The 23828-nt window shown below is 27.9% G+C and overlaps 2 protein-coding genes across 2 annotated transcripts; one reads left to right on the forward strand and one right to left on the reverse strand.

Moving 5' to 3' along the window:
- The first annotated feature begins 2885 nt into the window (after window positions 1-2885).
- Window positions 2886-5250, forward strand: LOC8280800 (homeobox-leucine zipper protein HOX11). The gene is made up of 4 exons (XM_002534491.4): window positions 2886-3630; window positions 3869-4194; window positions 4311-4390; window positions 4495-5250. Exons 1-4 carry the CDS (start codon window positions 3327-3329, stop codon window positions 4889-4891), a joined length of 1107 nt encoding a protein of 368 aa, XP_002534537.1. The 5' UTR covers window positions 2886-3326; the 3' UTR covers window positions 4892-5250.
- A 4414-nt stretch (window positions 5251-9664) lies between these two features.
- Window positions 9665-13110, reverse strand: LOC8280801 (protein trichome birefringence). The gene is made up of 5 exons (XM_002534490.4): window positions 11787-13110; window positions 11308-11500; window positions 11021-11214; window positions 10762-10920; window positions 9665-10461 (listed from the first exon to the last, which is right to left on the reverse strand). Exons 1-5 carry the CDS (start codon window positions 12737-12739, stop codon window positions 10104-10106), a joined length of 1857 nt encoding a protein of 618 aa, XP_002534536.1. The 5' UTR covers window positions 12740-13110; the 3' UTR covers window positions 9665-10103.
- Between the last annotated feature and the right edge of the window lie 10718 nt (window positions 13111-23828).

Below are 23828 nucleotides of genomic sequence, written 5' to 3' on the forward strand. Positions count from 1 at the left end.
GTGTCAAAAGCTAATCACATATATTAAAAAAAATTTAGGGCTCAGAAATTAATATAATATATATATTGATTTGTATATGTTCTGTTTCTTTTCTATAAATTGGAAAGTGAAATTTTTTTTCAAAATTTTCAATTAAAAATTATTAATCCTCTTTTATCCGTGTGTTAAATGACTGTTATTATTATTTTGAATATAAAATCAAGTTGATTGATAAAATTTAATAAATATTTAATATTTAATATTAATTAATACTTTTTAAAAATAAAAACAAATGAATTATTTTTAAATATCCTTAGATTGTTTAAAATTTTAAAATTTTATTAATGCAATAATATAAATACTATTTTAAAATACTTATTAATTAATTTTAGTATTATATGAATTAATACTATCAATATAATTGATATTATTTTTTAAAAAATAAAAAATTTATTATATAATTTAAAAAAATAATCTATTATTGAATTAAAAAATATATATTAAGAAGTTATTTTTAAAATTAGAATTATTATGCAATTAGAAAATTAATTTATTAGTTAATATAATATTAAAATATAATTAATATATTATTTCTTATTATAGAAATTAGTATCGCTATTTGGATCAGATAACTATTTATTATTTAATTTAATATTAAAATATAATTAATATATTATTTCTTAGGATTAAAGTCAGTATTTAATTAAAAATGTAACTTAATAATTAAAAAATTAATAGAAAAAACTATAAAATTACACACCAACTTGAATTCATGTGTCAAAAATAAATACATATATGAAAATAAAAAATAAATACACATATTAAAATAAAAATTATGTGTCAAAATTAAATATATATATATATATCAAAAAATTTATATTTTAAAAATTAATATATATATATATATATATATATATATATATATATATATATTTATAGAAAAAAACACTTAAATGTTAACGTCAGACAAAGAGTTACTCCATAAGAAAAACATTTAATATATCTATCTATATTGATGAACTTTATTTTGTTACTCTAAAATTTAAAATACAAATTACATGTGACATATGATATGCTAATGGTAGAGTCTAAGCAATTAATTTGTGGAGCTTAAATAAGCTGAACATACCTTTAGTCGGATTTAGCTAATTTATTAAATAAGACTCCTCATTATTTTTAAAAATAATTTACTAATAGATAAAAAAGAAAAGCTCTTGCCGAGTATAGTAATCGAGGCAGCGACTCGATTAGTTGCAGTCGTAATCTTTCCCATGAAATTAAAAGAAAGCTAAAAAGTGGAGAGACTCATAAAAGCCTTTTATGGTTCCCCTGAATTTGCAACCCGCTCCCAAGAGTGTTAGCTTTGCTCCTTTTGGGTTTTTGGAAATTCGGAATGTTGTTAACTCAACTCTCTCCACCCTTTCCTCTCAACCAAACAAGGGATAAAAGGGTGAAAAGTTAACCGATTACAGTTTTCACCCTTTTATCCCCATTAACAAACACACCCTTATTTCGAAAGACAAAAAAGAACACTGGCTTGGCCCCCCTTATAAATTTATGCAAGAAACTTTTCTAGGAGAAATAAAAGATTGGTCTCTTTGTCTGCCTAAGTAAAACACATTATAATATATACTAATATATATAGTAAGAAAAGTAGAGCCAATGTTTTTATGGGTCAAATCTCTTCTTCCCAATGTTTTTCTTTCTTTTTTAATCTGTTCATACATCACGCCTTAAGTTCTCTTAAAAAGACAGCTTTGTTTATCTCATCCAATGGTTGCTCGCCACATACATTGTTTTGGTTGGTGAGTCAGCGGTCTAAAAGCCACCATTTTTCACATTAATCAAAAGGAGTTTGAGAGAATTTAAATGAGATAATTAATTAATTAACTAACTTGGAAACGAGAAAAGGACTATGGTTTAATGGGTTAGACTAATAATAATTATCATTTTCGAAACAAACAAAAACAAATAAAAAAGAAAAAAAAAAACAGTGCTTGATCTTGCCATCTATCTAAACATATAATTGTGTTTGGTAACGACACATTAATCATGCTTTGATAATAATGATGATGTTGATCACGATAACTATGCAAATAATTTATTAGTCATATGAAATAGAAAATAAATAAGTAAAAGAGAAAAGTCAAATGCAGCAACATGGTCGCAGCAGCAGCGCCCTTGGGATTACGAGTAGTTATCATTTCCCCCATATTATTGTTTTGGTGCTATGGCCCTTCACTCTTGTTTGGTGAGAACACAATAATTTTAATGATTCTGAGGTAATAATAATTGCATTAATTAAGACTATAATTCTCACTTTCAATTATTTGGCACCCTTAACTCTTTTTTTTCTTTACAATAACGTTATATATATATATATATATATATGAGAAAATTAGTTGTGAAGTTTCTTTCTTTTTTTTTCTTTTAAAAGAAAAGGAGAAATTTAATATCATACATTATATATTAAGTGATTATAGATAAACTTAAATTTATGAACTAATAAATTGATGATTTACTGCACATCTCATAAGACAATTAAGAGATTCGAATTGACACTATTTTTCTTTCAAAATCTAAAATTCATCAAAAACCAAAAAAAAAATACATATTAGAAAAAGTTGAAATGCTAAACACATTAACCAAAATTTAATAGAAATATTATTACTTATCAAAATAAGCTTTAAATAAAAAAATTATACAGTAGAACTGTTATTTTCTGTTATTAAATAAGTTATAAGCCAATATATAATTATATATAAATAAACAGTTCAATATATATATTTTTTCTATGTGAAGACAGGAAAATTTTAATATTAAGTAATTTATATTAAAGTGTTAGATATTTTGGGGTGATAAATATATGAAACTAATGAAGATTAGAGTATAGTAAGTGGATGACATACTCTAAGAGGTGTAATTATTTTCCTATATTTTAGCCAAAATTTGGTAGCCTGATAGATAGCTCAGGCAGTATCTCTCTCTCTCTCTCTGTGTTTCGTGCGGACCGTTGTGTATATTAATATAGATTCACGTGTGTTTGTCAACCTGGATTTGTCGGTCAAATCTTTACTCTCTCTCACAACACAAGGCAAAATTAAAAAGAAAAAAGAAAAAAAAAACATATATAGAAATTATAAAAGAAAAGAAAAAGAAAAGGGGGGGATTGTGCTTTCTTGACTTGTCAAGAAGAAAGATTTGTGTTTTGTGTGATCACATTTATAAATTCTGGATAGGGTTTTTGTTTTCTTTTTCCTTTATATAGTCTCTCTCAGGTTTCTTCTCCTTTTCTCATTATCATCCAATAAAAATACCCTTCTTTCTTTCTCTCTTTCTTGAAAACTATGGAGCTCGCATTGAGCTTAGGTGATGCTTCTAAGCCTTTCAAGTTTCTTGATAATACTACTCCTAAGAATAACAAGATGATACCCAATAAAGATCTAGGGTTTTGCATGGGCTTAGCTACTTCTGGTTTTGCTCCAAGGTCTCAAGATAAAACTCATGATCATAGCCATGAAGGCGATGATGATGATGGTGATCGGAGAAGGGTTCTCTCCTCAGATCGTCCTGTTCAGCTTGATCTTTTACCTTTCTCTCCTGTGCATCCAGCTCGGAGACAAATCCCTTTTCCTTGGCTTTCAGATAACAGTAATATGTCTATCCTTTGTTCTTTCTTTTATCAATATTCTGTTTTTTTCTTATGAAAGATTCAAGAAAAAGAAAAAGCACCTCTCTTTGTTTTTTTCTCCTTCTCTCCAAGAACGCAAAACAATGTTTTTGTTATTTTCTTTCCTTTTATTTACCTTTTATGGGCACTTAAAGATCTGGGTTTTGCATGATTCGCTTATATAATATGGCTTTTTTTTTTTTTTTTTTCTATAATCAGTGGTGTCTGAACCGGGTTCAACAGATGGATCAGGAGGAGATAGAGGGTTTGATGTGAACAGGTTGTCAGTGGAAGAGGCAGAAGAAGGAGCGACACTGTCGTCACCAAATAGTGCTGCGTCGTCGTTTCAGATGGATTTTGGGATTAGAAGCAGCGGAATTGGTCGAGGAAATAAAAGAGATATGGAGTGTTTTGAAGCTGAGAGAGGTAGTTCAAGAGCAAGTGATGATGACGAAAATGGATTGACTCGCAAGAAACTTAGACTCTCCAAAGAGCAATCAGCTTTTCTTGAAGAAAGCTTCAAAGAACACAATACCCTTAATCCTGTAAGTCAAGCCAACACAAACACACAACACAAATCTCTAACCATTTATTATTTCTCTTGATTTAGGTAGCATATACAGTTCTATTTAGTGATACAGATTGTATTTTTTATGTACAGAAACAAAAGCTAGCTTTGGCAAAGCAATTGAATCTTCGTCCTCGCCAAGTAGAAGTGTGGTTTCAAAACAGAAGAGCAAGGTTTGTAGAGTTCAACAATTTTCTTGATTTTCATTTCTTGGGTATTGATTGAAAAAAGATATTAAAGTTTTTGTTATGTTTTTCTCTTTTTACAATATAAATAGGACAAAGTTGAAGCAGACGGAGGTAGATTGTGAGTATTTAAAGAGATGCTGTGAGATGCTGACAGAAGAGAACAGGAGGTTGCAAAAGGAATTGCAAGAATTAAGAGCCTTGAAAACTTCGCAACCTTTCTACATGCAACTTCCTGCCACCACTCTCACCATGTGCCCTTCCTGTGAGCGCGTGGCCACCACTACTACTTCCTCTTCCGGCACCACCACAACCACCACCAACAACAACAACGGCAGCAGCAAGAACAATAACCCAGTTGCCACCACCGCAGCTACCACCCCAAGTTCTACAGCATTGTCACTAGCTAATAAGCCCAAGTTATACCCTTTCAGCTCTCACTCTCAAACTCAGTTGCCTCAAGCTCAATCTCACAAAGCTGCTTCGTGACTCATTACCAAGGTGTAATTACTGCCAAAAGGAAAAAAAAAAAAAAAAACAACAGCAAAAACAAACAAATGAAATTAAAAGAAAAGTGGATATCTCTACTTCCTTCATCCATTTTTGTAAATATTATTATGGCTTGGAGAATTTCTTTTATTTCTATTTATTTATTTTTATTTAATTTTATGTAGTTGATTAGGGAAATAGAGAATTTCAAGAGTGGTTGATGATGATTAGTAGTATATTAGAGATTTTGTTAGAAAGATCTCAAATTTTGTGGGAATTAAGTAGTTAAAGTTTACTATCTAATGTAATTAATTGAATGTTATATTGAAATATATAGTTTGAAGAAGTTTGTTCATTAATTGATTGCCATTATCATTTATTCCTTACATTATCCATTTTGCCTTTTGCCATGGATGATTCTTAACGATATACATATCGAATCTATGACTCCCACTTGCAAAATTGAGCTACTATATAAATGCCTTGTGCTCGATCAAGAGTATAATAATAATAATAATAATAATGTGTCCATCCACTTGCCAGAAAAATATGCTGAATTTCGGGTTTAGGCATCTTTACCAGCCAACAATACCAGAGAAGAAAATTAGATTGCTTTTACTTGGTAACCAAACCACCATTGTCAAGAATGGCGAAATTTATGTTAGCCACATTACATACGCCGGGGAAGGGAAATGCTTAGCTATGGAAAAGTCATAGATACATGCAAATCATTTGATAAGCAAAAATTAATGATTAGGTGGTGCTAATCATGAACTTCCTTAGCAATCACCTTTTATTTCAAAGGAGGAAATTGAAATGGTCTACCCGTTTGATTTTCTTTTCTTTCTTTCTTTTTTATATAAAAAAAATAGAAATAAAATTTTGGGTTATTAGTCTTTCCTTATGCTGGTAAAATGATTGTTTAACAACCACTTCACATGTCATCCTATGATTTTTCATCTGTCATTTTCCAGATGCCAACAATCAAATTTCCATACCCATTAATATCTGTTTTGAAAGTTTTGTGGACTCTTTCCATGGTAGATAGATGACAACAAAGTGTAATGTTCATACTCGTGAAATTGTACCCAACAATTTTAAAAACTCATCAATTCTGAATCCCTACCCACTTGACCTAATAGCATTAACATGATATAGTACAGTGCCCCTTTAGACTAGTAGTTCCACACTTGATTGCTTGCTTCTAGTAGCTTTATTCACTGTTTACCTCATATATTATTATGGTCTTACAGCTTTAAATTTCAAACTTTGATCTCTCCCATTTCCTATTCATTAAACAAACTCTACAACAGTTGCAAAGAACATATGGGGATTTGCAAAAATGAGAAGGAAACTGATTTTTTTTTAATATCATTTTTTATTTCCTTGTTTTTAATTTTTGTTCTTTTTAAATTCAAATTATTTATTTTTTTAAACATAGACTGAGAAAACCTGAAAAAGGAATATCACTCTTTATAGTTTTTATGAGTCATAAAATCTGGTTTCCCGTCTTGAGAAATTAATTATATAACTATTTTTTATTAATTTAACTTATTTTATGAATTGAAGAACAAAAAGAATTTCAGACTTTCCCATTGTTAACGTTTCTTCTTTTCTTGCATCCTCCTGCAACACTTTCTTGGTGTCCAACACAAAGATTCTGGTACCCAGGCGGAATTAGAAAAAGGATATTAGTAAGTAGTGGTTTCCATTTCCAGAGCCAAACCATGAAACTTTTCCTCTTAAGTTTAAACTTAAGAATCATTTAAGACCCTATTCTCAAAATAAAAAAAAAAAAAGGAATCATTTAAGACCCATTACAGGATCTTTAAAACATGTAATAATAAAAATTGAATAAACATATGAAGGGTAAGAATTCTGATAGAATTAAAATAGGATTAGACTAGAATTAATCATATATTACAAGACAACAATATGATGCTCAATTTGTGCCATGGATGGAGCATTGTCCCAACATGAATTATCAGACTAATAATGTGCAGGCAATAAAAATGTGTGTGCACATGAATAATGCTTAGAGCAAAACAAGAACATTTATTTGTCAGCTTCAAAACTCTAATTCTTACGTACCCACAGCCTCTAGTTCAATAATCTGTGCGACGAAAGCGTACTGCTTGACAATAATAATTTGTTGAAATAATAATTTAGAGCTGCCAATACGCTATAGAATTTAACTCGTTTCTATGTTATATATATAAATATAAAAGGGGGACCAAAAATTATTGTTTATGGGACCAGAAACTGTAAATATGAGATGGTCCCCTCCCCCATCAATCATCAACCATCAAGTCCCATGCTATCTTGACAGAAAATGAGAACAATATATGCATTGCAAACAAATGGGTATATAGAAAAGCATATGATATATATATATGATATTAATTATAAGGAGAAAAAGAAGAAGGGATGTTGACAATTCAATAGCTTCAAATTTTATAATGTTCTTGGAGACTTATGTCAGAAATTAGTCATGGAATTGAAAGAATTATCCCCTCATAATGACCAAATTGATTGTGGATTGGTTCATAGCATAAATTTACTATATTAAAATGCTATCTTATATTGAGCTTTAAAATATAAAAAAATCAAAATGTTAACCGCGCCAATTTAAAATTTATAATAGATTATAAACGAAAATCAAAGTTAGTCTAATTAATTTCTGGAATGGTATAATTGGGGATGGTCCCTCCATCAGATATCAAAGTCCCAACAATCAGAATAAGAAGGACAATGATTTGCACATGTAGTACAAGCAATTATATGATATTGTTTCATACAATTAATTCAAGAAGAAAGTAGCAAGTAAGTGGGCAATGGATAATATTACTTTGCTGCCACAACACAAAGAACCAAAGGCAAAATACAATATATATGGTGTTCAAAACACTTCATTCTGCACAATCTGAGAGATGACAGGTTACTATCCGATCCAAGGGATTTTGAATTAGATGAAAACTTGAGCTGCCAATGATTTTATTTTCATATTTTGAAATTTAGCTCTTGTTATAGAGCGGGACCAAAAAATATTTTTGGGACCATATGTTTTGTGTATTATCTGAACAAAAAGGAGCAAAACTGCACTACGAGCAATTGAGAGAGATCTTGACATGACATTTTATGCCATTTTGATATACAAATGTATGGCAATTATTAATGTTAGTTTTTTATTTTATCTTTATAAACAAATAGTGCAGAAACTTAGTTACTGTAAAATAATCTATTCAGTAATTGTACAACTTTTCACCAAAATCAAAGAAAAACTTCAACTAAGACAATGGATATAACCACGTAACTACCAACCACAGATGTAAATTTACAACATATTACAAAACCCATCTTCAGTTCTGAACATATACATGAGAAATCATTCTTTTTGTGGACGCTGGCACATAGATGTAGCATCAGCAATCCCCTATCGATATTATCTCTCAATTAACCAAAACAAAAGGAAGAAGAAGAAGAATTAAGAGACTTTTAAAACCAAAACCTAATCATTAAGATAGTTAATCTAGTAAATTCATTTAAGAATTAGCTTGCTTTTGGTTTAACCCAGTTCAAGTTTTGTAGTAGGATGGGTCATTTTGCACCATAGATAATAACTGTGTACAAGAGTGGGCTTCCTCAATACTTTTCTAAAAAATGCCATTTGCTGACCCTGAAAGGCTTCACTGAAGTTGGACCAAAAGCCCATCGTAGACTTCAATGCCACCATATTATATGAATTGGGCCTCAACAAACATTCGGTCCTGATAATCCAAACTCCTAGAAAGTAATGATAACAATTAAAAGGGAATGTTTCTAAAAAATATTATTTCTTTTCAAAAATATGGTGCAGTTGTTTTTTCTGTTGCTTTTTTTTTATTTTTCTTTGGTTGTTTTACAATAATTTTCTATGACATGCAATTCTATTTTCTTTTTAGAGTAATTTTTATAGATAAATGAGAAGCTTTTTTAGCATGAAATGTTGTCTTTAATTTGTGAGTTAATGTTCAATATATTCAGCAGGTACTTGATCTGAGTTTCCATTATGATCTACCCGCCTTCACAATGTTCTACCCGCCAACCTAATTTTAGGGCTACTGCTGTTTGCAAGTGTTCCTTGTACCTGAACATGATGTTACGTCTCTGAATTTTCTTAATTTTTATTTTATTTTATTGAGTTCATATTTTTGCACTTAATTAAATTGAAAATTCTTCTTGTATTTTTAGTTACTTATAATAAAAAGAAATGTTTAATTTTGAAATTTAATAACACATTCTGCTGTCTGCCGACATCAGCGGAAAAAAGAAAAAGAAGAAGAAAATCTGAAAAATAGAAAAGTTATCATGTCTACCGCCGGTTAGCTACAGGATGACTAACACCGACACGCCATTTTTTTAATCAAAATTATCGGCAGCCCAACTTAATAATTATTTATAGTCAAAAAAAAGAAAAACAAAACATCCCATGTGACAATGTGAGAGAAAGACTAAAGTGCAATTAAAAATCATAAAAAAGAACTTTGAATAATTTTATTATATTAATAAAAAGTCTTCAAAGTTAGTAAACAGTCGGTCATCTTTAAGGTGGAATTTTGCCGGATGCTCTGATCAACACAAATGCAAAACTACATACAAATCACCAAAATTATTATTATTATTATAATCACAGTCACACTCTCATGTCCCTATTCCTTCTTCGAAAGCTTCACTTTCACATATTTAAACAAATCAAAAGATTAAATACCCAATGGTCACGGATCAAGAAGCATGAGAACAAATAATTACAGCCCACTTTCTTCCTTTTTTTATTCAAGAAACAAACTAAACAATTATGGATTTACATTACTCAAAAAGCCATAATTTGAGGCTCAAAGAATATATAAAGAAACACAGAGAGAGAGGCAGAGGGAAAGGCTCCACTCTTATTCTTCTTCTTTTTTAATCTTTTCTTTTCTTCTTCCGTAGATGTGATAATAAATAAGATGTCATTATTACTATAACACAGATATTCATCTTTCTTGTTGCTGCTCTAGATAGAGTTTAGAGAGGCACTATTTCTTGGATCTTCCCCGTGTTGTTTGTTTTTTTCTATAGTAACCCAAAATTGAAAGATAGAAGAAAAAAAAAAATAGAATCTAATGCCTATTCACGTTTGATTTCAGCTTTAATATTTCACCTGCACCATCTAAAATTTGGCATGGCCTCATATTTACCTGTGTCTTTTCTGCACTTGTCGCTTTTGGTACTCATTTATTAAGAGCTCGGCGTAAAGAATTTCATTCCAGGCATCCGGCACGCCCGGAAGACACCAGTGGCTGCAGTCTTGGTATCGTAGCGGTGATTTTCTTTCCTCAGCTGGAACGTTCTGCTTCCTATAAATTGAAGGATGACCATCTTTCCGGTAATCTGTCATCTGGGTGACATTTAGGTACGTGACATGGGTCTTCATGCCTCTAAGCACCTTCTCCAGCACCACCATCTTGGACGGATACTCCTGTAGATATGTGGAGTTCTGGATCGGCTCAACTTCATTATCACACGCCCCACCAGAATTCCATTGCCCACCACTGAACAAAGATGAAACAATAAGATTAGTTTACTTGGTTGGAAAAATAAAAAGGTGCTCAAACTTCAATAAATCATGGAGGAAAATAAGACTGATTCATTGATGCATCTTAGAAATCCTTGCATGACTTGCAATTTAAAAAGCAAATGTCAAATAAATAACCAACAAAATCCTTAGAAAAACATAATTACAGATTGCTTGACCAATACTCTTTGGAGGTAACGAGATCAGAATGTTACTAGTCAAAAGTAAAGGAACATCATTAACAAATATTATTACTTTTCAATGCATTTTTTTTCACCTGAAATGGGAAGCAGAATATCCTCTGAAGAAGACCAGAGACTTCGCTGGGTTTACATGGGAATCAACCCACCTGGCCCAAGTAGTTAAGGCTTTTCGAAATGCCTCAAGAACATTCAGTTCATCATATACATGAGTCCCTTCTTGGTAATAAGATTTCCTGTAAGACATAAAGTGATCGTTTAGCTTTACAAAATGGGAAAACTTCTTGACAATTCAACAATCAACCACCGAAACAACCCAAGTAATTAGAAGCTCACCCTTTAGAAGTTTTCTCATGAGTCCACCAGTGTCCTGTGTTGAAGACGATGATATCTGCACCTTTATATTGATCGGACAAACTCCCTACTAAATCAAGCCGAAGAGTCTCCTTTTTCTTTCCATTTTTATCAGCCACTTCCCATTCTTGAACTAAGAATGGAGATACAAAGAACTCTACGGTGAAGTTATAATCCTACACATAATTCCCCCAAAGAAAAATATCACTGAATTATGAACATGCCAGGCGATAATTAGAAATATAAAGATGAATGATTTAATAACTTACTTTGAATATGAAAGAGTATGAAGCTTCCCCTCTAAAATGATGTCTTCCATTGGCTTCAAAAACCTTACTCTTATCTTTCACTGAACCCTTTAGCATACAAACTAGAGATTCCCACATATTCCTATTGAGGGAATCACCCACAAAAACAAGTCGCTTTCCTTTCAACATATCCAACATATTGGCAGGATTTAACCTGTATAGAACAACAACTCATCAAAATCAATCTTAAAAGGTGTTGTAGAAATCAATAGATCAAATCAAATTAAAATGTGATACAAATTAGGTAGCTGGATATGTTGAATTATAAATAAACTAGCTGATACAAATTAAGTAGAAGAGAAACTGATGGATCGCGAATGCAAACAAAAATAATAAACAACATTAATCAATTGAAAGAGATAAAAAAAGTAAGGATTGACCATGACCCAGAAAAAAGAAAAAGAAAAAAAGAAGTAAAATTAAACCACTTGGCTTCATACCTTGGTATAGTGCAGCCCTTAGGCTTCCATTTATACTTCTGGTAATCTTTATCAGGTCTACCATTAAGAATACAATTAAACTGCTCATCAATCAGTGAACAAGAACCAGGCTTGTACAGTGGATATGAATCATCCTTCACCCATTCTCCATCAAACAAATCACAACTCAACATGCTCTTAACCAAATCATCCATTCCACTGCTCTGTTTCTTTGACAGTGAAGCTGTGTAATTTGATGCCTCCTTCGCTGCTACTCTTCCTTCTTGCTTCCCGAAATCTCCTTTCCCCGAAGAGACAGAGTTTATAGATGTATTTACACCTTGATTTGTTGGTGTCGGTGAAACAGAATTTGTAGACGAATTTGCTTTCTGGTTTGTCGGTGACGGCGGAGCAGAGTTTGGAGATGAATTTGCATTCTGATTTGCTGTAACAGGACTAATGGGTGCTTGAATTGATGTGTGATTTGGCTTCAAGGCTTGATCTTTACTTAAATTCCCTGTATTTTGGGTAAGATTACTTGAGCCTAGTGGTACTGTATTTACGGTTGAAGCATTTGTAGACTGATTTGCATGCAAAACAGCAGGTTTAACAGAATCAGCTGCAATTTGAGTTTGATTTTGTACAGTAGATGGGTCTTTAGATCTGGTATTGTTTTGTTGTGTGGCAGATGTAGTGCTGTTAGGCAACAAGTAAGAGAAAATGGATCTATAAGAATCAGAAGAAGAAGTACTAGTGCTAGTAGTGAAGATATTAGTGAACCAAGGAGCGGATGTATTTGGAGAAGGATTGAAAGCTAAAAAAACAGTAAAAGCAACAAAAGCAAACATAAACCCATAAGCAAAAGCAACTGTTCTCCTAGTCTTAACAATAGAAAATAAACTCTTCAAATCTGATATAACATTTCCTCCATGGATTGAGAGGTGCTGCTGCTTTGAGGCTGCTGCATCAGCCATTGAAGATATTACTTAAAAGTTTCTATTATTCTCTTTCTCTTTAGAGAATTGAATTGAAACGTACTGGGTAGTCTCTTTTCTGTGAGAACAAGAAATGGGTAGCGTTATTTTCTTGTTTTGTGAGAGAGAGAGAGAGAGAGAAGGGTGTGTTTTGTGGTGATAGAAGTCTAAAAAAGAGTGCTCTTCTGTATGCTACAGTCAGTAGAGAGAGAAAGGAGAGAGAAAAAGTGAGGGAATTTATTGGTAAGATTGGGGGGACGAAGACGATAGATGTCAAAGGAAAGTAAAAACATGAGAGAAGATCCAGAATTGTTAAATACTGATATGAGAAAATGGTCATTGTTTTGAAGGAAAATCCCACAAGTGCCATTGCTAATGCTATATCAATATATCATTATGATTATCATCTTCCCTTCTTCTTTTTTGGTTTGTTTGTTTTTGTCTTTTCCTTTTTGAAATTTGAACAGGGGTGGGTGATAACAGTAGCTTCGGCAGTTTTAGGAAAGCTTTATCTTCTTAAATTGGTCAGATAATTTAATATTAGCGATATTAACCATTTTGTTTTGTTTTTTCTTAGAATATATCATTTAGTTTCTTACTGCTTATTCAAGATTTATTACTATTCTCAAAGAGTATTTATTACTGGATAATTCACGGTCGATCTTTTTTAATATACATGTAAATAATAATTAATTAATTTTATTCTTTTTCATATCGAAAATTTTAAAGCAACCAAGTACAAAATTATTATACTAAATAAAAGGGTTATTAATTTCTTAAAAAATGAAGCCTATCATATGATATAAATTTTGTAGTGTTTATTTGGATCGAGAGATTTTTGAAATTTATAATAAAATGTATTGATTTGAAATTACTAAATTTAAAATTTACAGTTTTTTAAAATTTTATTGTTTGAATTAAACATAAAAATAATAAATTTTTATTTAAAATTAATGATATTTTTTAAAATAAATTTATTAGAGACTATATTAAAATAAAAAAAGTAGTATGACAATCCATTATCCTTTTTAAATTATGAATTTTAGACTTTTCTACTCAAAGTTATGAATTTCATTTCGGCTGTCGTTCCGGATTTGTCACTGTAACGAAATATTTCGGTACCGGAGTATTTCAGTGTCCCATTTCAGACTGTTCTGGATTATATATATAATTTAATTTTAAGTCATTAAATTATTACCCATAATCTAGTTAAATAACATATTGGAAAGCAATAAATATATATATATACTCAACTTTTTATTATTATAGAACTGTAATAATAAAATCTCTTTCTATAATATGACTTATTAAATTATAAAATATTATATTATAGGATAAATTTATAAAAATCAAGTTATATAAATTTTAACTTGTTATTATTAAATAATATTATATTAGATCATAAAAAATTATTAATTAGTGAAAAAAATATAGTTGAACTATAGAGTGCAAGATGAGGTAGATAAAGATAAAGAGATGATTATTTAAAGTTTTAGATTTCAATTTATTTTTATTGATAGATAAAAAAAAATTATTATGTTAGGGTTAAGTATTACCAAACTACTTAACTCAATTTAATGATATATTTTTTTTCTATAAAGTTTCTTTATTTTAGCCTATTTCATTAATCTTGGCTTGCCGGAATGATAATTTCAATTTAATTTCGATCTTTTCAGTCTGAAATGGCCGAGATTTTGATCGATATAAAACAAAAGAGATTTCATTCTATTTTTTTTAATAAAATAGGACATTTCGGCCATTCTGGGTGAAACAAAATGGAATCAATAACCTTGTTCCTACCTCCTAAGTGATAAATTAAAACTTTAAGAAATGATGGATTTTGGAAAATAAAGAAATTTTTAAAATCAATAGATTTAGATTATATTTTTACTTTTCAATCAATGAATTTAAATTAAATCCATAAATTTTATAAGACTTCTCAATTCAAATGATTTCTAAATTCTTTTTAAAACGAAATACATTCACTAAAAGTTTTACAATATTATTCTTTTGATGATAAAAATATGTTAAGAATCATGCTCTAATAAAATATAAACATATTTCAAGCTATAAACATAAACAATAATGAATTCTTAAATTAATAATATAATTCATTTGTGTGATTTGTTTACAATTTAAGTCACAAGAGTAAAATAAAAAGATAACATAATTTAATTTAAAAAAAAAATTTACAAATTTTTTGATACAATTACTACTTAAATTTTAAATTTTAAATTTTTAGTAATTTTATTTAATTTATTTTCAGAATTCTAAGAGTCACTCTCTAGTAGAATAAAAATATTTTTCAAATTAGAAATATACACAAAAAAACATACATTTATTTGTATAATTCTTTTGCACTTTTAATCATAGAAGTAATATAAAAGATGTTAATATAAAAGAATTATAAATAGAGAATTGAATCAATATTTGATATAATTGTTAATAAAATTTTAAATTTTTACTATTTGATATTATTATTATTTTTTAAAAATTTTAAGATAAATATACATATTTATTTATTTTAAATTAACTTTAATATCAAACTTTAAAATTTTATAATAAAAAAATAACGTGGCAAATCGATCACGTTTTCTAAAAAATAATAATTATGAATAAGGAGGAAAAATTTATTCTATATTTGATTATATGATTACTAAAAGTCTCATATATACATTCTTTTATATTTTATATAAGAATATAGTAAATTTTATTATTTGCTTATTAATTTTTTTTTAATAAACAAAATTGACTTAGCACATTGTTATTTTATTATAGAATTTATCATTAAAAAGTACTCCTAAAAAAAGTATACATATTTATATTTTCAAAATTATTATATAAAATTATTAAAAATTAAAATTTAGCGTTTAATTGTTAATGTCTAAATTTCTCTAAAAACATAATGGAAAATGAAAGAAAACAAGCAATATTTTGTTTAGAAGAAATAAAAGAGATAGTTTACCCAACCAATATTTGCCATTAACTTTTTTCTTGTTTTTGGAAGAATATTTGCCGGTAGCTAAGCCAAAGTACAGACAAAGAATGAAAACCAAAATTCTAACGGATGGCAAGAAATGATGATTTACCAAATAAAATAATATAATTAAAAAGGAAATAATTAATAAATAATAAATGAAGTTTTATTATTATTAACTTTTCTTTTTCATTTTTCTTCGAGTTTGTGGCAGAAGGCGTAAATATCACCCCAGCTGCTTAATTAAGAATACCCTTAAAACTCCACTTCCAACCAAATTCGCATTAAGTCTTTACGCGTGGAGCCCTATGCATATAAGTAAGTAATAATACACACAAAAATTTGTTTATTTTATTTTTTTTAGAAAATGCAGTTACCGTACATTAAACTCCGTACGTGTCAAATGTTTAGACATCAGATTCAGAATAATCCGACAGCAGCTACGGTCGTGATCTAAAGAGAACCAACTCCTTAACCGTACCATGACTTGACGGTGGGTTTTGAATTTGATCCATTGGAAAAAGCTTCACAGACAAATAGTAATCGGCAGGGAGCGGAGACTCCAATCCAACCACTGACGTTAATGCTTTGTTTCTCACAGCCATTTGTCCGAATTTTCTTCCTTTGTCGTTTGCTGTTTTAGTTAAGTGTTTTTGTCGTTTTTGTCTTCTTGGGTGAAATTATTTTATTTGCGGCATCTAGTTAGGGTTGAGCGAAACGGTTTATATGTCCCATGTGGTTTGATGCGTAACGGAATGTGAAAATTTTAAAATAAGCTGTTTTTTCTTTTACCATTTACTTGGGACTGCAACTCAGATAATAAATAAACAAATTTAAACTTCAAATATTTAAACTGTTATGAACGAGAATATTAATTATATTATTTTATAATTGATCTTCCTAATTATTTATTTCTGTTATCATTTTAATGAATAGTAAGAGAATTAGCATTAATCAAGTCAGACATCTGAACATAATACAAAGTTTTCAAATTACACATATATAAATAAAAAGTGATAACAAAAATATTTACTGTTCAATTTTAAAATATGATTTTAGTATTTTAATTTTTTTAGAATAATAAAAAAATTGAAAAATAACTAAAAGATTATTATACTACATTTTTAAAAATAATTATAAAATAATATTTAAAAAAAAATTATACATTAAAAATAATATTTTTTATTAATTTTAAAATATTTATAAAAAGTTGCAATAAACTTAAAAAGCACAAAGCGCGTACACTCTTAATAAGCTATGATATATAGATATATAATCTTCGAATACAGGGGCAAAGCTATGATTTTAGAAATAATCAAATATATATATATATATATATATATATTATATATTTCTAATTAGCTAGTAATTACTTTATTATAATTCTCTTTTTTAAATAGCTAGTGATTGTATAGTTTGTACGAATTTCTATTGATACCGGTTATCAAGTGTGAAACATATGGCAGCAGAATTGAGAATTGGCAAGAGCCGATTTATGAACGAATGGGACGTTTGACATTTCTGCTTCATGTGTATTCTTATTTTGTATATTTTTTTATATAATTCAATTCTTGTTATATAATAATATTTTAATATTTTTAAAAATTCTATTATTAGAAATATGTGTTTAAATTCATCATTATAGTTTAATTTTGTAATTTTTTTATTTTCTAACTGTAAGATTTTTTTCAACCATTAAAAGTTCATAATTTATATTTCTTTCTTTATTTTACATAAACATGCTCTTTTCTGCTATATATACACACAAGTTTATGTCAAATATTTACTAATTGTACCTATAAGATAATATTATTTAAATAATTAGTATATTTATTTGATTATATAATCAATACTAAAGCAATCTCTTAAATTCTCAAAAAAAAAAAAAATCTCTTAATTTTAATAAAAACATAGTAGACAATATTATGATAAATATAGAATAAAAATTATTGTATAATTATAAAATAAATTATTTACTATTATAAGTAAATTTAAAATAAGTAAATAAATAACAATAATTTTTTATTTCAATTTAAATAAAGATATCTTTTTACTTGAATTTAAAATTTTATAAATTTATTTTAAAAGTATTTGATATATAATGAAAATAAATTAACAGTACATAACAAATTATATATGTCAAAATTTAAGAATCAGCTAATACATATTAAAATTATAAAAGTAAATCTCAAATAATAGGTAAAAATAGGTGAAGAGTATGTAAATTATATTACAAATTGAGATTAAAGTATTTATCTCTAATGAGTATATCAAGAAATAAATGATAGTGGAACATAAATCCACAAGAAAAGAAAAAAGAAGAAAATTATAGTAATTTGAGAAAGGAAGGATCACATGTATGGTAAACGAAACAGATAAATAAAACAGCCCAAAATTACCATGAAAACTTAAAAAAATAAAAATAAAGAATATAGTGGTCGAAGACAAATTTTACTAAAATGCAAGAAATCGATTTCATTTTTAAGATTGTGACTCTTTTTTTGGGTGATTTTAATCTTTTGTGATGGAAGGACCATTTTGAATGGAAATCAGATTACGTCCTTGACGACAGAACGTTTTGATGATATAGAAATAAAATTAATACAAAATCTGATCTGATGTTTATCCAAATTACATATATAATAATATTAATACGAATTGTTTATTACTAAATATATGTTTAGGAAGTAATTAAAATAATAAGAAGGATTAGGATCCGTACGCATCAGTGTGGACTTGGCTGGACTAATGTCGAAGACGCGTCAACTTCAGAAGCCTACAATTTTAGTGTCGGTGCGTAATTAGTCACGTAATTTCTTTTAATTCATTGGACAGTGATAGATTCCTGATTTAAAATTCAATTCATTGGATCCCCAAATGGGACAGTAAAAAGATTAATATTTTGTAAAAGAACCACAATTTTCAGTCTATTAATATGTCTTAGGGTATTGGATTCTTTTTTTCATTTAGTTGGTTTTAAATTTGCTGTGGTAATCACTTTCAGATTTTGAAAAGAAAAACCTATATTTAAATTTATTAATATTTTTATTTAGCTGTTTAAAATAGCTAAAAGAAATAAAATATACTCATCCTTTTTATATAAACTAATAATTAATTCTTTTTTATATTTTACATTCTGTTATTAAATCTAGTATTTATTTTTTTTATTTTTAATTTTAATATTAATTCCAATTTGAAATTATCAATTAAAACTATTGGCATAATATGAACTATCATAACAGAAAAAAGAAAGAAAGGACCGAATGAACATTCTCACTATTGTATAAATATTATCCTTTAAACATATAATATTAATAAATTTTTAAAATAAAAAAAATAATTTTATGTACTTAAATAATAATATTTTAATAAGTCAATATATTTCATAACACCGAAATATCTTTTTCAACTTTATTATTCTTATTTTATCTTCTCTCATATTTTTTTTATAAATAAAATGAATTCTTTTATGTATTTAAACCAAACATAGTATAAGAATCGATTCAGTGACACTTTACTTTGCTTTGCTTTGTTACTTATTAAAAAACTAATAAGTATTTCATGTTTTCTATTTGTGGTTTTAACAATATTTTTATTTATTTTTACTTAATTTCAAATCAAAACGTGATGAGAAAAAGAAATAAACAAAAAATAGTAGTTTAACGTCTAATAGCATTTGAACCACAGAGTCTAAACCTAAAATAATTATTTGTTTTATTTTCGAGTTATTAGCTGCACAAATAGAGTAGGTCTACATTTATAAAATTATGTTTGTTTTCTTTGTAGTCTCTATCAAAATTTGAGATAGGTTTTTGAATCTGTCATATTTATTTAATTTTTTTTATTATAATGATATCGATAGCACCTTATGAAATAAATTTAAAATTTTCTATAATTTAAACAATTTAGAACGCATTAAATATATATTTTTTATAAATAAATATAATTTTAAAAATTTTAATACAACTGAATATTTAAAATTTAAATTTAGTTTTAATTAAATTATAAAAAATCGTTTAACATTCCATTGCAAATGATAATTGTCAGAAAGGTTGATAATTATTTGGTCGAAAAGTTGAGTTTCCATGCATTATGAGGGAAAACAGACGAGTGAGGTCCATTTAAAAAGTCCCATCCAACTCAATATAGCAACCATTTCTGTCCACCGACAATGCCGTATGTGACGTTAGTTTTGTTTCGGAAAATTTCGCATTAGCAAAAAATTTTGAATTTAAACTTCACAGTGTGACACGTAACTAAGGCCCACACACCATTGTTTTATTCAAAACTATTGGCCTTGCTACAACTACAACTACAGCTACAATACAACTTGCACCTATTTATGCCCATAAGTTCTTTTCCTTTTTTCATCATGTCATCTTTGATCATTTTCCTGTCTAAAAAAAAAGAAAATAAATTTCCTTTAAAGAGGATATCTTGTTGGTTGTTAATTAAAAATACTTTTTTTTTTGTTATTTTTCTTATAAATATATTTAATATATTAATTGGTAAGTTACTTTTGAACCAATAGAGTAGGTCTACATTTAAATTACTTTATATATGAATTAAAGCTAACTTTATGCACATCAACAAATTTTCAAAGATAAATAAAAGATAGATAATAGAATTTTAGCTCAATATAATCAGAGTTTATTACTTGGATTCAATTTAATTATTTTTAAATCTACAGATATTATAATTGAAATGAGAGAGTAAGTTATATACTCTCTAAAAAGAGAGTAGATAAATAAAAAAAATTATATTAAATTAAATTATTTAAATTAAAAGATATAATAGATATTTAAATAAAATACAATAAAAAATAAATATTACTATTTTTTAGTATTTTTATTATTTTTCTTTTAATAATGATGATGAAAAAGACAATTGTGGTGGTGCTCAAGGCATTAGAAGTAACAACAATTTCAGTAAAAATAATAGTGGTAATAATTATTTATTTTTAATTATATTAATTATAATAAAATTATAAAATAATTTTTATAAATTATTATAAAATTTTAATTAATTTTTTATAGAATTAATTCGTACTAGATATATAAAATTTTAGATTAAAAAATTTATAAATTTAGAAAAAAACTGAACTGATCCCGGATAACAACGTTAGTGGCTCAATTAAAATTCACTCCTTCTTAATTTGAAACCATTAAGATTAAAAACTCCCAATTAGATTCTTATAGAGGCTATTTAAGAATTCAGTGCTCATCTTCACTGTATTCTCTTGTATATACAATGACCAAGAATTTACAAACGTGCAAGGAAGAATCAATTTGCATTTCCTTAATTGGAAAAGGTTACATCTTAATTGTTGATTAATTAGCAGCTTGTATCAAGTCAAACAGTACCAATGGAGTTGAGCTATTCAATTAGACTTAAATATCCAATCTGTTAATAGTTAACTTTATTTATTAATTTTTCTCCTTTTTTCTTTTTGACATTACAGTAGTTTTCATGTGCGTCATTTAATCAAATAATCTTCTCTGTTTAAGGGTAGGCCTGATTCCATGTATTGTTGATCTATTATAAGTCCACTCCAGCTTTTATTATGGACTTGAAGAACAGATGGGTCACATGATCAAAAGAATACAAGGGTCACATGATCATTCTTTCCAGGCTTAGAACTGTCAGTTCATTGAGGAAGGGATTTTTATTTTTTTTTCTTTTTAAAAACTACAATTTGTAGAGAGAAAGATTCGAGACCCATTTAGGGACACAAGTGGTCCAGCCATTAGGCATGAGCCTGGCTCAACAAAGATCAGTTTATCATCAGTTAGGCTAATCCTATAAGTTCAAATGCAAGATATTTTCTTTTTGAACCGGATTATATACCAATGACTAAAAATATTAAATATTTAATACACAATTTTGTTTGTTAAGAATAGTAAACATAAAAGAGATGCCACTGCAAGCCATCTATAAATAAACCAACAGTAGAGAATGGTTATGATAATACCTTTTGGATGCTCTGAAAGAGAGAAAAAGCACCGGCCTGCATAGGAAAAGTTATAAATTGTAAAAGCAACCATGACTGAATGTTCCTGAGGAAGTACTTGCCTAAATGGGGCCTCTCCTTTTTTTTTTTTTTTTTTTACATATAGAATTACTTATCATAGAGAATATAACGTTTTGAGATTTATTTTCATGATATAAATCAAACACATCTAAACCATCTATTTCTCAAAAAATATTAATTGGGTCTTGGATCATAATTAATGTTTGGATAGCGAGAAAATAGAAGAGAAAGTAAGAGGAAAGAGAGATAAGTAGAAGAGTTGAAGAAATCACGAGAGAGAAAAGACTAGGGAAATTAAGTAATATCAATTATAATATTATTTATTGGATAATGATCTTTACAACACATACAAATAATATTTATAAGGTACTAGTTGCAGTTAATAATTTATTGGATCATGAAATAATTTCCCTCATGCTTTTCCCATACCGAACAATATTTATAATTTTGGTTCTTTGTATGGCCAACTAAATCATAAGGATGGGTAAGCGTGGGTATCTCTTGGCTATTAGCTTTGTTAAGAAACTAAAGTAGTATTTCAATTCATTGCATAATAGTCACCTACATTTGTATGCAATGTGTTTGAGCTCGTAAGTTTTTCCTTTTTACATTAAAGTTCAAAGGTCCAAGAAGTCTCTAAAAAAGAAAGAAAGAAAGGATTCTAAAACATTCTAGAATTATCTAGAATAATATGGAAGCATATAGAATATGTAGATAAGTATGGAATTATATAGAACATTATAGATACTTAATTTTAGCCATTAGATCAAATGAATCCTCACCGTCCATTGAGGAAGTGGAGGCCTATATATAGGTTAGAGATTTTATTTATAATCATCAAATAAAAACATAAAGTAAAAGAGGAAGCAAGCTCTCTTGACAAAAGCTCTTAAAGTTGTCTTTAATTCTCTATTGTTCTTCTTGCAATCTTAGCTAGCATTTTGCCTAGTATTCAATGAGTAAGGCTTATTAGCTTACTTATCTGTGTGATAAAGTAGCTAGTGCTGCACGGTTTATTGGTAGAGATACCAAGCCCGTGACAATTAGCATGCGAATCAGGGGCATTAAGTCTTTCGGAAGATAAAAAGATTAAAAAAGAAAAAAAGAAAACCAAAATAAATAAATAAAAGATAGCATGAGCTTTTTAAACAACTTAATTTCATATGGTGACTTTAGTAATTCATGAAGAATTATATAGTAAAATTGTTATTTAACATTATGGAATGACAAATCAATTTTGAGCCATTATATAAAAATATGTCTAAAAAAATATACATACCACAAGTTACAAAAATTATATTGCCAGCTCATAACTGGATTATTATTTTTTAGCAAAAAATAACAATTATATTAATTTTTTATACTATAACATTGAACGATTTACACATGATATTATTTAAAAGTAATAAATGTATGTCAAATATTTAATAATTTAGTGTATTAATCCAATTATTTTTCTTTACAAAAGAAAAATAGCATACAATATTTTGATTTATTAATTGATACTAGAATCCATCAGTACAAAAGTTGAAAAGAAAATGAAATTATTAATTACTAATAATTAGTCGAAGACGTTGCTTTAACACAATTGATTAAAGCATGTTTCCCGGTGAAGAGCAATTTTGACAGTCTTAATACGTCTGGTAATGAAGTTGCTTCTTCTCCAATCATGTTTAGCAATATATATATATATATATATAATCCTTTCAATCTGTCGTATTAATGAAGTTGTGGACAATATCTTTAGGAAAGAAGGTGCAATTCGGCTCCCAAACTTTAAGCTCATACTTAACTTGGCCATTTTAAACCTTTTGGACCAGTTTAGTCTAGAATTTTACTATTTTAACTCAGTTTAGTCATTATATCATAGGATAAGATCCACTTTTTCTTGAAAAATTTTAGAAAATAAATTCAAATGAGATAAAAAGTAATTTACTAATTCTTAAAAAAAAAACTATTTTATGATTTAGAAATAACTTAAAAAGTAATTTTAAACAATAACTATTTTTCTAATTCAACTTAATAACTAAAATATATTTTAGATAAATAATTTTATCTTTTTATATAAATATTTCAAAGTT

Source organism: Ricinus communis, chromosome 10 (assembly GCF_019578655.1).
Source record: "Ricinus communis isolate WT05 ecotype wild-type chromosome 10, ASM1957865v1, whole genome shotgun sequence".
In the NCBI taxonomy this organism is placed as follows: Eukaryota; Viridiplantae; Streptophyta; class Magnoliopsida; order Malpighiales; family Euphorbiaceae; genus Ricinus; species Ricinus communis.

What these genes read in the sequence shown, in the direction of transcription:
- LOC8280800 (XM_002534491.4), top strand. Translation starts at nt 3,327, where the DNA reads ATGGAGCTCGCATTGAGCTTAGGTGATGCTTCTAAGCCTTTCAAGTTT. An exon ending in TCCTTGGCTTTCAGATAACA is followed by an intron (nt 3,631 to 3,868) that starts GTAATATGTCTA and finishes TTCTATAATCAG; the next exon opens with TGGTGTCTGAACCGGGTTCA. An exon ending in TTTCAAAACAGAAGAGCAAG is followed by an intron (nt 4,391 to 4,494) that starts GTTTGTAGAGTT and finishes CAATATAAATAG; the next exon opens with GACAAAGTTGAAGCAGACGG.
- LOC8280801 (XM_002534490.4), bottom strand. Translation starts at nt 12,739, where the DNA reads ATGGCTGATGCAGCAGCCTCAAAGCAGCAGCACCTCTCAATCCATGGA. An exon ending in AAGGGCTGCACTATACCAAG is followed by an intron (nt 11,501 to 11,786) that starts GTATGAAGCCAA and finishes TGTTCTATACAG; the next exon opens with GTTAAATCCTGCCAATATGT. An exon ending in TATTCTGCTTCCCATTTCAG is followed by an intron (nt 10,462 to 10,761) that starts GTGAAAAAAAAT and finishes ATCTTTGTTCAG; the next exon opens with TGGTGGGCAATGGAATTCTG.